The 17,504-nt window shown below is 48.1% G+C and overlaps 1 protein-coding gene across 12 annotated transcripts in view; it reads left to right on the top strand.

Annotated features, from left to right (window-relative positions):
- HECW2 (HECT, C2 and WW domain containing E3 ubiquitin protein ligase 2) overlaps nucleotides 1–17,504 on the top strand; it is a 258,022-nt gene that overhangs the window by 194,132 nt on the left and 46,386 nt on the right. For 8 of the 12 annotated variants that reach the window (XR_010591636.1, XM_065562027.1, XM_065562028.1 and 5 more), the window contains 3 exons: nucleotides 1,836–1,970; nucleotides 12,863–12,965; nucleotides 14,934–15,057. Coding sequence is in view for 10 of the 12 variants with exons in the window: in XM_065562027.1 (XP_065418099.1) it covers nucleotides 1,836–1,970; nucleotides 12,863–12,965; nucleotides 14,934–15,057 (362 nt within the window). In the remaining 2 variants the exon portion in view is untranslated. The remainder of the gene's footprint in view (nucleotides 1–1,835; nucleotides 1,971–12,862; nucleotides 12,966–14,933; nucleotides 15,058–17,504) is intronic. The other 4 variants (XR_010591637.1, XM_065562032.1, XM_065562031.1 and 1 more) reach the window with 1 other exon arrangement.

Here is a 17,504-nt window from a genome sequence, read left to right as displayed (position 1 = left end):
GAGTCTCATGCAAAGGAAGTGAAGGAGAGGTGCGGGAGTAGGTTCCATCCTTTATATCTTCAGATCCAGGCAGAAGGAAGCCAGGTTACCCTTACATGTACCGCTAGGGAAAACTCTCCGGCACAGGTGCATGAAATCTCCACACCCACGCGCACAATAGAATGGACATGTGCAACACGTCTCACAGAACAACACTTACGAGAAGATAAGTAACCATTTTTCTCCTCAACAGCCAAAACTCCTAGCTGAGGAGAAGGCTGTCAGAATTGCGGGGCAGGCAGCTGGGGCAGGAGCAGATGCAGGCTGGAGCCGGGGCATGAGCTAGAGCAGTGGTCTCCAAACTTTTTTGATCACGCACCCCATCAGTAAAAAAAATTGTTGAGCCGAACTGTCAAAACAAAAAAAAAAGCTGCTCGGACTTCCGGTCGAACTGCCGAGGGAGGGGGAAAAAAAAGCCGCTCAGACTCCTGACCGAACTGCCGAGGGAGGGGGGCGCTGTTCCAGCAGTGCTTCTACTGCCGCGCACCCCGAAAGATCCTCTTGTGCACCCCCTGGGGAGACCACTGAGCTAGAGCAGAGCAGGCTGGAGGGGGAGTGCGCCCAGGAGCAGTAGCAGGGGCTGAAGCACGAGCACAGGCCGTCTGTCAGAACTACAAGGCAGCTACTCATGCTCCTGGCCAGGAAATGACATTGAACAAACAGGAGAGACTGCTTCCCTTGGGAGCTGATATACCTGCCTTGGGATCACCTGGGTGGATGCTTAGTCTAGATATCCTTCTCCCCCTGTAGTGCCACGTGTCTCCTTCATGGTGTCTGAAAATCCCCAAAAGCATGAGAATGGCAAGGAAATGTTTTGCAAGTGTGACACTAAAACTGGAACAAGTTTAAATATCTTGGAATAGAGAGGTTTTTTTCCCTCTAATTAATTGTATTGCAACTTGAGGCTTTTCAGGTTTAGGACACATGATCACATGGCCTTGTCTCAGCAAATGGCTAACCAGTCAATGCTTGTCATTTCTTCTTAGTCCAGGAAACTGTTGGGCCTGCTTTGAATTCTTCTTTTATATTTTTGGCATCGTCTTCTCTGTATCCCTGGTCGACTCTTTAAGTTGGCCTACCTAGAATAGCTTTAGCAGAATGATGGAGAACACTCCTTTTAACCTATAATCACATTGTGTCCTAAAACCTAATCATATGCTTGACATGTGTACACACCCTATCTATATTTATAATGATATGATAAATAGCTTGTTAAAGTGCAGTGTTGTTGCCACTAAGTGACCTCCTTTTAGATGCATACAGATGAAATTAAGTGGTGAATGCGCTGACATAACTTCTGTTAGACATTCATGTCCACTTTTCTAGAAGAACAATCATGATTTGTCTTGGTATTTTTATGTTGTGGCCTATCTGAGGATCTCAAAATGATGTATAAACATTAATGAACTAAGTCTCATAAGTCTCCTGTGAGACAGACACATTATCCTTGTTTTACAGAAGGGGAAACTGAGGCAATTTTCTAAAGTCTCAAAGCAGTGACTGGAACCCAGATCCTCCTGTGCTTTAATTCTCACACACTTTCTCTCCTGCCAGTGTATTTACTGCAGGAAGGTGTAGTTAGGGATAGCTCAGTGGTTTGAGCATTGGGCTACTAAACCCAGGGTTGTAAATTCAATCCTTGAGGGGGCCATTTAGGGATCTGGGGCAAAAATCTGTCTGGGTATTGGTCCTGCTTTGAGCAGGGGGTGGACTATATGACCGCCTGAGGTTCCTTCTAACCCTGATATTCTAAGTTACAATGAATGTTGACTCTGAAATCTTTTTTCCTTTTCTAGGCTTTTTTTGTTGACCACAATTCCCGCACCACCACGTTCATTGACCCACGGCTTCCCTTGCAGAGTAGCAGGCCCACTAGTGCATTAGTGCATCGACAGCACTTAACCAGACAGCGCAGCCACAGTGCTGGTGAGGTAAGCCTGAACTGCTCCTCCTGTTACTTAGCTAACAAGGATTTCAGGATCATCCAGTTTTCACATCATTCCATTCCAACATTATTTTGTCAATAGTTTAATGGTTCCACCAGCGTGGTATCCACCTGCAAACAAAAGACGTTCTTACCTTTTGAAAAGCCAGTGATGGTCTTTATTGTACAAGGAAAGGTCTGATTTGATTATGCTAATAATCTGATAGGATTTTATCTGCTGCTATTAAATGGCAGTAATGCCATCAAACCACAGGAGGGCTCTTGAATACAGATTTCTTCACCAAACAGCAGTAGCCTGTTTTTTACTGCCACAGCAATTTACACTGACTAGGGAAGTGTCAAAGCAAGTAGGTGATTTAATTTAGAAAAACAAGTTTGTGTGCGTGCACGCCTAAATATTATACTGTTTTCCCATATATGCTATGGTACTATAGACCAAGAAAGGTAAAAATTCTTCTTACCACTGACAGAATGTCAGATAGTTAAATTTTATGGTCCATATGACATCACACTAGTAATAATAATGTAACCTTTTTAGAACATTGATTCTAAAATGCTTAAAACCTCTTATCTATAATATAAAGAAATTCTGTAATTGGGTTCTGATTACAAAACTCTTGAACTGTATTGTTTTCACTAGAAGGCTTTGAGTCAATTATGTCCTGACAATAAGATATTTTTATATTTATTTGCATATGCAAATACTGTAGGCTAGTTCCTTGACTGTACTGAGTTTATCTTCACTGCAGGTGAGGAAAGAGGTGGGGAAGGTGGTTCTAAGCCATCTTTCCACTGCCTTCACTTAGATCTGGTCAGGGACCAACACTGCACTCAGCATAATTTAGAGGAGCTAGAGGGCTGCTCTAATTTATGCTGTCTGTGAGTAGCAACTGTGGCAGATGAGGATCTGCCGGAATGCTTCCTTACTCCTAGCATGCATTTTCCCTGCTTCCCACCCCTGATGTACCTTACTCGGGGACGGCTGGCGACAACCTGAGAATTCCCCTGCAGTGGGGGAAAACCTGTGCTGCCTCTTTAGGTCAGCTTTCTGCCCTCTACCCTCTGATACAATCTCTAATAATATGATACAGTCTGTAATTAAATTATCACAAACTGTTTGTTCTCCCCTGCTTTGTTCAGTGCACAGAATGGAGCAGGAATAAGGCAAAGGATTGCAAGAAGTTAAGTTTTTCTCTTATGCCTAGGGCACCGGCCTGGGACTCGTGAGAGCAGGATCATCTGATCCTGATTTTGCCACAGACTTACTATGTCATGTTGGGCAAGACTCTGTTATAATGTGTATGCATACGGGACTGAATTAAAGTTGTGTGAACAATGTTAATTTTAGCATTTTCTAATTTTGGGGTACTTGATTTTTGCAATGTTTTTTTAACCTAGTCTTTGGTATATAGCGCCAACTACAGCCCCTTTTAGGGTCTAAGCATCTTGCAGGATGGGTCTTTATACAGTACCTATTATAGCCAGAATACAAAATGATATTTGGTGATATGTTTTATTAGCCCCAGGTTGGGCATTTCTCAAAAGTGGCTAACCCAGTGGCTATGCAGGTCACCTCGAAGTAGTACTAATACAATATTTATAGCACTACACATTGTTTAATTTATGCGGTATTTTAGGGAGAATTTACTTTAGAAAAATATTTTGAGTTTTAACTTTTTTATTGGCACGATCCTATCCTGACACCCATAAAGCTAGGTTTTCTTGGTTACCAGATACTGGCCTTGGTTTTTCTTAGAGTGCTGATCCCTATGTGTTTTTCATAAATGGGTACATGTGCGCACCATGCTTCTGAGATTGAAGATTTCTAGGAAGTAGGGCCTGTTGGTTCACACCTGCAGAGTTGCTCTCCTTGTGCTCTGAACCAAAGGTGTAAGTGGCAGTGCAGATCAAAACCTCTCATTCTTCTTCGAGTGCTTGCTCATATCCATTCCATTAGGGTGTGTGCGCGCCGCGTGCACGATCGTCGGAAGATTTTTACCCTAGCAACACCGGCGGGTCGGCTGTGGAGCCCCCTAGAGTGGCGCCTTCATGGCGCTGAATATATACCCCAGCCGACCCGGCGCCCCCTCAGTTCCTTCTTACCGCCCCTGACGGTCGTTGGAACTGTGGAGCGCTGCTTAGCTGTTCTCCACTCTCCCTAGCTTCGTTAGTCATTCGCAGTTATAGTTATAGTTGTAGTTCTAGTGTTTATAGTTAAATAGTTTTAAAGTTGTTCTAGTTGTTATTGTAGTTCAGGGGATTAAGGGGGTCGTCTCCCCCTTTCTCCCCCGGCCGCGGGGCCGGGCTCATGCCCAACGCTCCCGGCTTCAAGCAGTGCGCCTCCTGCGCTAAGCCTATGCCCACGAGCGACCCGCACGACTCCTGTTTGAAGTGCCTGGGAGAGTCCCACCAAACAGATAAATGCAAGATCTGTAAGGCCTTCAAACCAAGGACGAAGAAGGAGCGGGACTTTCGGCTCAGGCAACTCCTGATGGAGGCGGCACTTAGCCCGGACACTCCTTCTACGGGCCAGGCTCCGGCGCCTAGCACCTCGGTGCGCAGTGCCCCGGCGGCACCGGCTATGACGACCACGCGAGTGGCGTCAGACAAGCCTCCCCGGCACCGGACCTCGTCGGCACCGCAAGCACAGCAAGTGCCTCGGCGCCGGTCATTATCCCCAGGGCATAAAAAAGCCCATAAGACGGGGACGTCCGTGCCGAAGACGCCGGCTCCCCCAGTGCCGGGGGTAGAGCCGCGTCCGCCGGTGGAGCAACGAAAACAGGTGCCTCCAGCACCGTCGACTCCGGCGCCGAGGCCGTTGAGTCCGGTGCAAATAGCGTCTCCACCGAGGCCGGCGGTGATACAGTGTCTCCCGTCGACGCCAGAGACCTTCGCGGCGGCGAGAGACTTAATAGCTCTCACGGAGCCGGCACCGCCTCAACAACCGGCACCGACTGCACCGTTGACTCGCCCGGTCCAGTCGAGAGGGAAACCTGCCTTGATGCGCCCTCCATCACAAGGGCTGGAACCTCGGCACCGATCCAGGTCCCGAAGCAGGTCCCCACGCCGCTCGCAGTCCCGGCACCGAATATCGTCTCGGCACCGGTCGTACTCGCGGCCAAGATCTTCTTCGCGGCGCCGCTCTACGTCTCGGCACCGATATGATCGTCGGCACCGTTCGACATCCAGACGTAGTTCTCGGCACCGCTACGGTCGACGCTCAACGTCGAGGGGCCGCTCCCGGCACCGGGCATACTCCAGGTCCTCGTCGAGGTCCAGATCCGACTCCCGGCACCGACAAGGTCATCGGCACCGGTCGCGGTCCCGGCACCGATCGCCGGCACCGCACAGAGATAGATCATCTCCGGACCGGCACCGTGCGGCACCGCAGCCCACGGGGATCGTCTCGACGCTCTCGGCACCGCCATGGCCGTCTAGATCGGTGTCTCGCTCCTCGGAGGACCTGTCGAGATCGGCATACCCCCCTCAAGGGCAAGCCGAGGAACGAAACTTGGGCCATTGGCAGGAGATGGCAGAGGACCACTCTCATGGACCATCTCACTGGTCGTTTTGGACCCCGTGGGCGTACCACCAGGAGCAAGGGGCTCCAATACCATCGACCTCTCGCTCGGGTCACTCGGTCAGAAGGGCCCCAGAATCCACCATCTCTCGGCCTCCGCCAGGAGGCATGGAGGCTTCCGTGTCCACGCCACCTGACACCATGGACCCAAGTGCAGGTGATGCCCCGGCCCAAGAGCAGGGGGATCAGGACCCCCCCTTGGATCCAGTGCCACCGGAGGCATCCTCTTCCTCCTCTCCGGATGAGGCAGTGGCGGGCACTTCTTGTACGGGTCCCCCTCCGATAGATCTTCGGGCTCACCAGGATCTCCTGCGTAGGATGGCCCGTAATATGGACCTGCAGGCGGAGGAGATAGTGGAGGTGCACGACCCGATCGTGAATATCCTTGGAGCAGATGCCCCATCGAGGGTGGCGTTACCTCTGATCCGCACGATCCAAACGAATGCGGATACGATATGGCAAACTCCTGCCTCCATTCCACCCACAGCGAGAGGGGTGGAAAGAAAATACTTTGTCCCGTCTAAGGACTATGGGTACTTGTATACCCACCCCCAACCGTGTTCACTGGTGGTGGAATCAGTGAATGCACGAGAGCGCCACGGCCAGCAGGCTGCAGCGCCTAAATCAAAAGAGGCTAAGCGGCTCGATCTGTTTGGCCGTAAGGTTTACTCAGCCGGAGGGCTACAACTTAGAGCGGCGAACCAACAGGCGCTACTGAGCCGCTACAATTTCAACTCCTGGAACTCTATGGGGAAGTTTAAGGAGTTGATTCCCCAAGAGTCCAGGGAAGAGTTTGGAGCCATGGTAGAGGAGGGCAAGAAGGTGGCTCGGACCTCCTTGCAGGCCTCCTTGGACATTGCAGACTCAGCGGCGAGGACCCTGGCTTCGGGTATCGCTATGCGCAGGATCTCCTGGCTTCAGGTTTCGGGTTTGCCTCCGGAGCTGCAGCAAACCCTACAAGATCTGCCTTTTGAGGGTCATGGATTGTTCTCAGATAAGACGGACTCTCGCCTGCAGAGCCTCAAGGACTCGAGAACAATCATGCGCTCCCTGGGGATGCATGTTGTGGGCCCCCAGCGCAGGCCATTTAGGCCGCAGCCTCAGCGCTTCTACCCCCCCCCCCCGCCTCGTCAGAGACAGGACTCGGCCCGGAGGCGAGGGCGAGGTGGTAGAAGAAGGTGGACCGGCCCTCAACCCGGCCAGAACCAGGGGCCACCTAGACCACCTTCAGGCCCCAGGCAGAACTTTTGAAGGTGCGGTCGAGGACGGCGCCCCAGTCATCCCCCAGGATCCAGCCCCCTCCTTTCGGGATCGCCTCTCCCACTTCCACCGTGCTTGGTCCCTTATAACTTCGGACCGTTGGGTCCTCCGCACGGTGGAGAGGGGATACGCTATCCAGTTTTCTTCATTTCCCCCCTCCTCCCCCCCTTCCCCGTCCCTCTTCAGGGACCCTTCTCACGAGCAACTTCTTATACAGGAAGTTTCTACGCTCCTCGCTATGGGGGCCATAGAGGAGGTTCCAGTGGAATTAAGGGGCAGGGGATTCTATTCCCGTTACTTCCTCATTCCCAAGTCCAAAGGAGGTCTGCGACCCATCTTGGACCTGCGCGGACTCAACAAATTCGTAGTAAAGTTGAAGTTCCGCATGGTCTCTCTGGGGGCCATTATCCCTTCCCTCGATCCTGGAGACTGGTTCGCCGCCCTCGACATGAAAGACGCATACTTTCACATTGCTATTTACACGCCTCACAGACGCTTCCTGCGATTCGTGGTAAACAGGGTGCACTACCAATTTGCAGTCCTTCCCTTCGGCCTATCCTCGGCCCCACGGGTGTTCACGAAATGTATGGCTGTCGTGGCAGCGTACCTTCGTCGGCAAGGGATACAGGTGTTCCCGTACCTAGACGACTGGCTGGTACGCGGTCGCACCAAAGAACAAGTTCGCGATCACGTCCACATAATAGTGCACACATTCAACAGGTTGGGTATCCTACTCAACAAGGACAAATCCACTCTAGAACCTACCCAGAGAATAGAATTCATCGGTGCGGTTCTAGACTCCAGACGTGCACAAGCCATCCTGCCAGACAACCGCTTTGGCACCATCACGAGCCTCATTCAAGGACTCAAGGCCTTCCCAACTACCACGGTGAGGTCGTGCCTTACCCTGCTGGGTCACATGGCTTCCTGCACGTACGTAACCAGGCATGCCAGACTTCGGCTTCGCCCACTACAGACCTGGGTGTCATCAATATACCGCCCACATCGGGACAGCCTGAATATGGTGGTCACAATCCCGAATTCGGTCCTGACCTCCCTCACATGGTGGCTAGATCACAATGTGGTTTGCGAAGGGATGCCGTTTCACGCCCCACAACCCTCTCTGCACCTGGTCACAGACGCTTCATCCCTGGGTTGGGGCGCCCATCTCAACGAACACCATACCCAGGGCCTGTGGACTGCACCCCAGCTAGCCCTACACATCAATGTTCGGGAACTGATGGCGGTGCGCCTGGCGTGTCAGGCATTTCTCAACCTCCTACGTGGTCGCTGTGTGTTAGTTCTCATCGACAACACCACGGCCATGTTCTACATCAACAAGCAAGGAGGGGCACGCTCGTCAATTCTATGCCAAGAGGCCATTCGCCTGTGGGACTTCTGCATCGCCCACTCAATCCATCTCACGGCATCGTTCCTCCCTGGAGTCCAGAACACTCTAGCGGATCGACTCAGCAGGTCCTTCCAGACGCACGAGTGGTCTATCCGTCCGGACATCATACATTCCATCTTCCAGAGGTGGGGGTTTCCCCAGATAGACCTGTTTGCATCCCGAGACAACAGGAAGTGCCACCTGTTCTGCTCCCTGCAAGGTCGAGCTCCGGGCTCCCTCTCGGATGCGTTTCTCCTGCCCTGGAAAGACCACCTGTTTTACGCCTTCCCTCCGTTTCCTCTGGTCCACAAGGTACTGCTCAAATTGCGCAGAGACCAGGCACAGGTAATTCTGGTCGCTCCAGCGTGGCCGAGACAACATTGGTACACCACGCTGTTGGAACTCTCAGTTCAGACACCGATCCCGCTTCCGTTGTATCCGGATCTCATCACGCAGAACCACGGCCGGCTGCGTCACCCCGACCTGCAATCACTCCACCTCACGGCGTGGCTGCTCCATGGTTCACCCAGGCAGAGCAACAGTGTTCACACTCTGTCCAACAGATTCTGCTGAGCAGTAGGAAGCCCTCAACACGGACCACTTACTTGGCCAAGTGGAAGCGATTCTCCTGTTGGTGCGAACAGCGAGCCACGTCCCCGTTGCACGCACCTATCCCTCTCATTTTGGAATATCTCCTCTCCCTAAAACAGCAAGGGTTGGCGATATCTTCAATTAGAGTTCACCTGGCCGCTATATCGGCCTTTCATCCAGGGGAACTCGCGTCCTCGGTATTCTCTAACCCGATGGTCGTTAGATTCCTCAAGGGCTTAGACCGGATGTACCCACAACAACGTCAGCCCGTTCCGACGTGGGACCTCAACCTGGTTCTTTCCAAGCTCACAGGTCATCCTTTCGAGCCACTGGCCACCTGTTCACTTTTGTACCTATCCTGGAAGACAGCCTTCCTCGTAGCCATCACCTCAGCAAGGCGCGTTTCCGAACTCAGGGCGCTTACATCCGAGCCCCCTTACACAGTTTTCCATAAGGATAAAGTGCAGCTCCGCCCACATCCTGCCTTTCTCCCTAAGGTGGTTTCTCCATTTCATATCAACCAGGATATATTTCTCCCGGTCTTTCACCCTAAACCACATGCTACTCGCCAGGATCAACGTTTGCATTCTCTGGATGTACGCAGGGCCCTGGCCTTCTATATTGACCGCACAAGGCACTTTAGAAAGACGACGCAACTCTTCGTTGCAGTGGCCGACCGAATGAAAGGCTCACCGGTCTCATCACAACGCCTATCCTCCTGGATTACGTCTTGCATCCGGACTTGCTACGACCTGGCAGGTGTCTCAGCACCACACCTCACTGCTCACTCCACGAGGGCCCAAGCTTCCTCGACGGCTTTCCTGGCGCAAGTTCCGATCCAGGACATTTGTAGAGCTGCGGTTTGGTCGTCAGTCCACACGTTTACAGAACACTATGCACTAGTGTAGCAGTCCAGGGACGATGCTGCCTTCGGATCAGCGGTTTTGCACACAGCAATGTCTCACTCCGACCCCACCACCTAAGTTGGGCTTGGGAATCACCTAATGGAATGGATATGAGCAAGCACTCGAAGAAGAAAAGACGGTTACTCACCGTTGTAACTGTTGTTCTTCGAGATGTGTTGCTCATATCCATTCCAAACCCGCCCTCCGTCCCCACTGTCGGAGTAGCCGGCAAGAAGGAACTGAGGGGGCGCCGGGTCGGCTGGGGTATATATTCAGCGCCATGAAGGCGCCACTCTAGGGGGCTCCACAGCCGACCCGCCGGTGTTGCTAGGGTAAAAATCTTCCGACGATCGTGCACGCGGCGCGCACACACCCTAATGGAATGGATATGAGCAACACATCTCGAAGAACAACAGTTACAACGGTGAGTAACCGTCTTATTTCCTTCCCACCATTGCATGGTCTGAGTCAGAAACCTCTGTGTCCACAGCTACCTCCTTCTTCATCTTAATCTGTAAATCTATATTGTAAGTAATTCTCAGTATTTTAGTATTGATGGTTTTTACTAGCATTATAGCAGTTTTTCCCTGCATTGGGGAACTTTTTCCCCACAGACAAGGAAAATGCTCAGACTTCCAGAGTTTAAGAATTGTATCATCTGCCCCTGCTCTTTCTCAGTGAGCAACGAACACCAGCGCTACCTTTACTGCATTGGCAAGGCTCACTTCTCTTCTTAGTGCAGCATCTGTCACTCCTTCCCTCCCCAAACCTGTGAGGATTGAAAGCTCTAGGTAAGAAAGAATCTCCTGGAGAAGGTCATGAGACCTCAGTCAGATCTGGCCTGGGTAGACCTCCCTGTACACCAAACTAAGTAGACGAGCAGCGTCCTTCCAGGCACTAGCTCAGGAGCTTAGGCAACAACTGCAAAGACCAAAGAGTCCCTTCCTAGAGTCTCATGAGATCATGGGGCACTTTCACAAGAATAAGGACAGATCCTCTTCAAATGCTGCTCCTAGAAAAAACATCCCTCCCCAACTCTGTCCAAATTGGGTGAGTCTTCAAGTGCAAATACTAAGGATGTAGGCCTGCTTAATTCTCCTCAACATGAGTGAAGGAGTAAGTATTTTTTTGGTACCAGCTTTGGTTCTGATGCATAAACCAAAGGATTGGCACCCACTGGCACAGTCTAAGAACTCCAGACTAAACTTTGCACTAATACTGGCCCATCTCCAGATGTACCTGACATCCGCTATAACCAGGGAGCCGCTGGATCCATCAGTCCCATCCACAATATGCCCCACACTCTGGGACAGCCTATGTCTCCCTGGAGAATATCTTCACACTCCCCATCTTCAATCTCCTCTCCTTTTGGGCCTGACCTTATTCAGCAACAGCATCACACTGGAGGAAGAAACTACATCAAAGACACGAGGTTGATCCCCTGTTCTCTCCAAGAGCCAGATTGCTTGTTTACAGGTACCGACAGCTCCAGTGGTTGAACAGGAACCTGCCTTCTCATCGGCAGAGTTGGAGGCTCCAGACAAACCATTACATGCATATAAAGAGGCTAATCTTGAGAGAAGCTGTGGCAGATCTGTGTTCCACCCCATGCAGGGGACTGATGGTACCCAATGCCCTGGAGTGTCGCCCCTGAGCAGCTAATCCTTCATGCTGGCATAATTGGGGCCCTAGGGATCCTTATATTACACAGAAGATCCATGCAAGAATCCTACCTACCTTCTCCTAGCTGACACTAATCGGCTCTGTTAGAGTATGAGGGAGGAGAGTATGTGATGGATCCGATGGTCCTGATGGGGCTGTCTCTTCCTCCTTTCCAAATGAGGCAATTATTCAATCTTCCCACATTATTCCATCTTCAACACATTATGCCATCCCCACTTGATGATCACAGGCAATATCAAGCGCTCTTACAGCTATCTTTGTCTTCTTAAAACCACTACATCAAGGATCTAATCTTGCATCTAAGCAAACTACCCTTGTTGAAGGAAAACTAATGCTTAATGGAAAAAAACTCAAAATATTTTCTTTTGCCTCGTCTATCCAAAAGTGTTGATTTTTAACATCCGATCTTGTTTTAGATTGAGAACCCCTAAAACAAAAACATATTTGAAGGAAATTCTTTTAATCAGAAGAGGAACTAGAACACTGAGCTGGAGCTAACAACAACAACACTCCTCAACTTGACGCTTTCCAGCAATTCAATATCTACAAATGAAAAGGTCTTTCCTTTTCTCATAGAGAGAGTACTATTCAGAGAGCACAAAAATGTTGGGAGAAATCTCAGGGCTTTTAGTCCTTTATGGTTCTAGAGGCTAGACACAGCACTGTAATGCAGCACTGATATTGTTTGGTCTTAGGGAGTGAGACCTTGGGAATACAGTCAGATGCAGTATCTCTGCATGGAGGGGTTCAGCAGTACACATAATGGCTGAGTGGGATGAAAAGGAGATTGAGCAAATGGCGTAGTAGTAATAATAATTTAAAGCAAAAAATAATGGTAATGCAACAAGATCAAGCCCACAAAAGCCAGAAAATTGAAGAAGTTGCTCTGACATTATGGTCACTACTAGGAATCACTTTAAAGTATCACTTTTCTGTGAAAAATAATTCTGTTCAAATAACACCTTCTTGCTCCCTGTGTGAGTTCAGAGTCCTATCTGTTCTCTTTGGTGATAGTACTAAAACAAGCTTATTTTGTACCCACTAGACCCTACATAGCTGAAAGAGTGAGCTGGATTCTAGTGCTTTTCTAAGGCCTTGGCTACACTTGGGACTTCCCAGCACTGCCGCGGCAGCGCTGTGAAGTGCGAGTGTAGTCGCGCCGCCAGCGCTGCGAGAGCTCTCTCACAGCGCTGTATGTACTCCACCTCTCCGAGGGGAGTAGCTTGCAGCGCTGCAGGCTCTGATTACACTGGCGCTTTACAGCGCTGTACTCGCTGCACTCGGAGAGGCGTTTTCACACCCCTGAGCTCAGCAAGTTGCAGCGCTGTACAGCGCCAGTGTAACCAAGGCCTAAGTCATCATGAAAATTGTTTCCAGTCTGCTAGATCTAGGCCAGGATGAAGAAGGTTAATTTGTTTTTTGTTTTGTTTTTTGCTTGCTGCTGTCCATAATTACTACTGTACTTTTAGGTAGGAGAGGATGCCCGTCATTCAGGACCACCAGTTCTACCAAGACCGTCCAGCACGTTTAATACAGTCAGCAGGGCTCAGTACCAGGACATGGTTCCAGTGGGTATGTCAGGACTTGGAGTTCTCTTGAGGGAAGTGTACTTTGATTTAACTGTGCATGTCAGTGTGGGTTTTTCTTATTTTTGCTTCTACTGTATGTTATGGCTAACTCTATCCATTATCATTCCCTATCATGGAATTTCAATTTGTGTGTGTAATAGTGAAGAACTTCCAGGCATGACCAATTTATTAATACCAAAATGTTTGCTAGTTAATGCAAAGGGTTTCTTGCATTACATTTTCTAATTAACTTCCCCTCAGAAGTAACTAGAAAGTTACAAATAGAGGGCCAGACTCTGTATTGACCCGGACCCTATGTCGTCCCATTAATTTCAATACAAATATTAGACTTTTATTTCAGAGGGCTTCCATGAGGTGTGAGTCACCTCAAAATTGGTCAATAGCCTACATTTTGTTTTCAGTTATACACACACAAAAGCCTTTTGACATCAATGCCACTAAGAAAATAATTTGGTGCACTGAATTAACAGGCATTGTGCAAAAAATCATGATTGGTTAATTTGTTTGATCTTTGATTAGTAGCACGGTTACTTGACAGTCACCACAAATTTAAACTCCTTTCACTTGCTATGGACACTGCGTATTTTTCAGGTTCAGCATTTGGTGATGTTTTGAACAAAGATACTTTTAATTGCTGTTTAATTGACAGTGGAACGGGCACAAACACTTTGAGTGGGCCCTCACTTCATAGACCAAACCACTTTAGAGATATGAGTAAATATAAAATATTTATGTAATCTTTTCTTTGTGATAGAATAAACAGTAAAAATAAATACATAAACAAAGAGATGGTCACTGCCAACCACATTTCAATAGCTTTTCATTACTTTTGACTGTAATATTTGTCAGACCTTCTTAGAAGTTTCACTAGTGACTGCCTCTTACTCCTGTATGGCACAATACAAGTTGTCTGCCAATCCGTCCAGCAGTAGGATTGCTGTTGTCATCAGAAATGTGTGAATATGCGTAAACCATGTGTGTTCAAATACACATGCTGCAGAGCAGGAAGAGAAAATGATGCATTATGTTGTAATGCAACACATCATAATCATGGGTATTGGGAAGGAAGTTGTCGTTCCCAGTGACAGAACAGGGGAGTTATAAAAGCATATGATAATAGTAGGCTATTTCTTGCCTGATAAAACTATGTGAAGGTAGGTCAAATTGCCATACCAACATTGACAGTGTCCTTATGAATTTTTTTATTGATCGTTTTATTCCTTTCTCATTCTGATGTTACAAAAAGGAAGAGGAATAAAATCTATGAAGCTTTGAGTCTCTCTTGAAAGCAAAAATAAGGAAATTCACCATTAAGGCAGAAAAGCTGGCTAATAAACTTGTAATTCTAAACCCTTATGGTACACAATGACAATACCTAGGCAAAGTGGCATGAGTTAAGGCTAGTATGGAAGCCTAGACTTTCAGCCTTATGTGTGAAGATATTACTTTTGTGAGACCATATCAGATCCTTAATATGAGTAAAACAAATAATTATTTTTCAGAATAGTGGAAGCAGGGAGAGGAAAAAGCAAAACAAAAATACCCGCACGTTAATGTGTAGCCAATAAGAAGCACATGTAATTTACTATTATGTTTTCACCTGGTCTAAGAAATATAGAAAATAAGGCCCCCTACACTTCATTCATATATGTTCCAGGTTGACATGAGCTGAGGCTGTATGTGGTGAAATATTATAATACTGTGAATTCTTAAAAAAGGCACATTAACATCTGATAGTGTTTTAATCTAAAATTTTATTCATAATAAAGCTGACCATGTATATCCAAATTCAAAAACCAGCACCAGCCTTTAGGCTAAAAATGTAATGAATAGATTGTATTAATGTCGTAAATAAAAAGACTATGAATATAAAGACATAATTCCATTATTATCATTATTATTCAGAAGTTACAAAAATATGATGCTGTTTTTCAAATGCACCTGTTTGCAGTAAGCTGTTTTCGGTTGCCACTTACAGCCTACAACGACAAGATTGTCGCATTTCTGCGACAGCCCAATATCTTTGAAATTCTACAAGAGCGTCAACCAGATCTTACCAGGAATCCTTCACTCAGGTAATGATGTTGATTCTGTTCTCCAGCTTTACTTTCAACTGACAGTCCCGTTTCAGATCAGACAATCAATTAGTATTCTTTTTTTCTGGCAAAGTTTGCAGTATTAAAAAAAAAGGCACATTGCTTGCTGGCTGGCTGTCCATTGGTCATTTATAAACTTAAACTCTCTCCTTCCTCCCTCCCTGTCTCCCCCCAGGCCTCCACACACAAAAAAATCCCCCAAATCTTCTGTAATTTCAGCCTGTCAGAAACAAGCTTACTCAAAAAATTGAAGGAAACATTCCGTTAATGTGCTGTTATGTAGTGGCCTTGGACCTTTGCAATAGTGCAGTTACGCTCTTTCAAGATCTTGCACACATGCATCCAGCCAGTCAGCTGCAAGGCCATAAATAGCGCACTTCAGTCTCATCTCCATGTCTTCTCATTTGGTTCTCTGCTCAGCTCCTCAGCCATCGTCAGGTGGTGTCCAAGTAGGGCAAGTTTTCCCACGCTGGGGAGGGATGCAGGGGAAAGAAAAGGAATAGTAGGAGCAGGTGAAACTGCATGGATCTGTCCTTCCTTCCTTCCCCCCACTCCCACTGCAAATGTGGCCATGGGCACCTTTGTGCAAACCCCAGCTCCTCAAAAGGTTTACCTGATTCCTCCCCCTGTTCTTAAACTGCAGCTGACAAACTGGTCTTCTCTTCTCTGCTCCCTTAGCACTCTTCCTAACCACATTAGCGCATGTGGCCTGGCTCCCAGAGCCACCAACGAAATCTGCCATTGGCAGCAACACGTAGCCTTGGGCAACCAAGGAAGTGGGAAGAGAGTGTGTGCGTGTGAATAATAATTTTCAGTGAGAAACAGGGAAGAAGAGAATAATGCAAACAAAAAGGGATGGGATGAGCAAACCCATGCTAGGCAGGCAGGGGAGAAAGTGAGCATAGATGGACAACTCAGGGTGCTGGGGCATGGAGCACGGGGAATGGGAGCTGGAAGAGGATGTTGCTAGCCTGCCATTCCATTACAAAGACAGAGTATCTAGGGGGGAAAAAGGTTGGCGCTACTGACATAGGATATCTCCAGAAATCACAGAATCTCACCGACAGGCAGGCAGGCAAGATGTGGCCATTGGTGGTGTTGAGTATGTGTAGGTCCATGGGTATGAGGCATTCAGATAGAAAGGCGTTGGTTGGGGCTCTGCTCATCTTTCTTGATGTATACTGTAGGGTTCTTCCTAAACCTAGAGTTGGCCCTGCTTTTTTGGATAAGTTCAAGCAGCAATATCTATTTAGCATGTTTGGAGTTGCACAGATGGTTTAGGAACAGACCAGTATAGTTCTTGCACAGCCCCACGAGATACATAGTATGTTATGAAAGATGCTTTATAATATTATATGGTGATTACAATATTATATAGCACAGGTAGACTATAACTGATACAGGGTGAAATTCACCCCTGTGCAGAGGATCAGCACAAAGCCACTAAGTCCTCCTTACACACGTGATTAATTTTTAAGAGCATGAGTAGTCCTGTTGATGTCATTGGGATTACTAATATGTGTAAATTAAGCATATAGTTAAGTGCTCTGCTGGACTGAAGTCTAAGGGTTTAGCACATTGCAGGACTGAGCTTTAAATCCCTCATAAAAATGCTGGACTTGTATAGGTCTTAGGCTGACCCTTTTCACAGGAGTGAATTTCACCCTTGGGGCATGGGGTATACCTATTTCGTAATTCAAGTATATGTTGCTTAGCTGTAAAACTAACTCGCTGTTAATGTGGGAATTAGAAATTGGTGTTCAAGTGAATGTTTTCAGAACTATCTTGGACACGCTACTGTTGAAAAATGTGTTTGTTCGTTGCTGCACATGTATCATTATGGTGGTTATGTAGATTTTGATCTCATCGTACGCTCTGGCTGCCAATGCAGTGCTCTCACTTCCCAGAGTCAGAGTCTCGCGTGTTCTAACAGCCTGATCAGTATGTGCTGGCACAACGGCTCCCACTACTTATCTGCCTCCTTTTCTGTGCAGTGATACATAGGGTATGAGTGCACAGCAATTAGAGGTGTGACTGCAGCACGTGTAGCTGAAGTAGTTGGCAGTGAAGCCGCAGCAGCACACACTGTACACTTGAGTGGCTGGCCCGTGCTGCTGTCCATGCTGCCGCAGCTTCACTGTTGTTGTTGGAGCTAGCTAGATCCAAGCTAGCTCCGGTATGTCTGCACATGCAGCAGTCAAACCTCTGCTTGTAATGTAGACATGCTCTTAGTGACCCTGCTTCCTGCATGCCCTGCAAGTTCTCAAAACTCAGCCAGCTATCCTGGTTTGCAGTTTCCCTGAGCTTCGTGTCCTAACAAATAGACCGATGACTGATTTATCCTCCGAATAAGTACTGGCTGACAACCCTGAAATCAAGTGCCAACAGAATTCACACTTTCCAGAAAATTGAGGGAGGAGGAAAAT

Source organism: Chrysemys picta, chromosome 11 (genome assembly GCF_011386835.1).
Source record: "Chrysemys picta bellii isolate R12L10 chromosome 11, ASM1138683v2, whole genome shotgun sequence".
NCBI lineage: Eukaryota > Metazoa > Chordata > Testudines > Emydidae > Chrysemys > Chrysemys picta.
The sequence above is the reverse complement of the archived record's forward strand: the minus strand, read 5'-3'. Positions and strand labels throughout refer to the sequence as shown.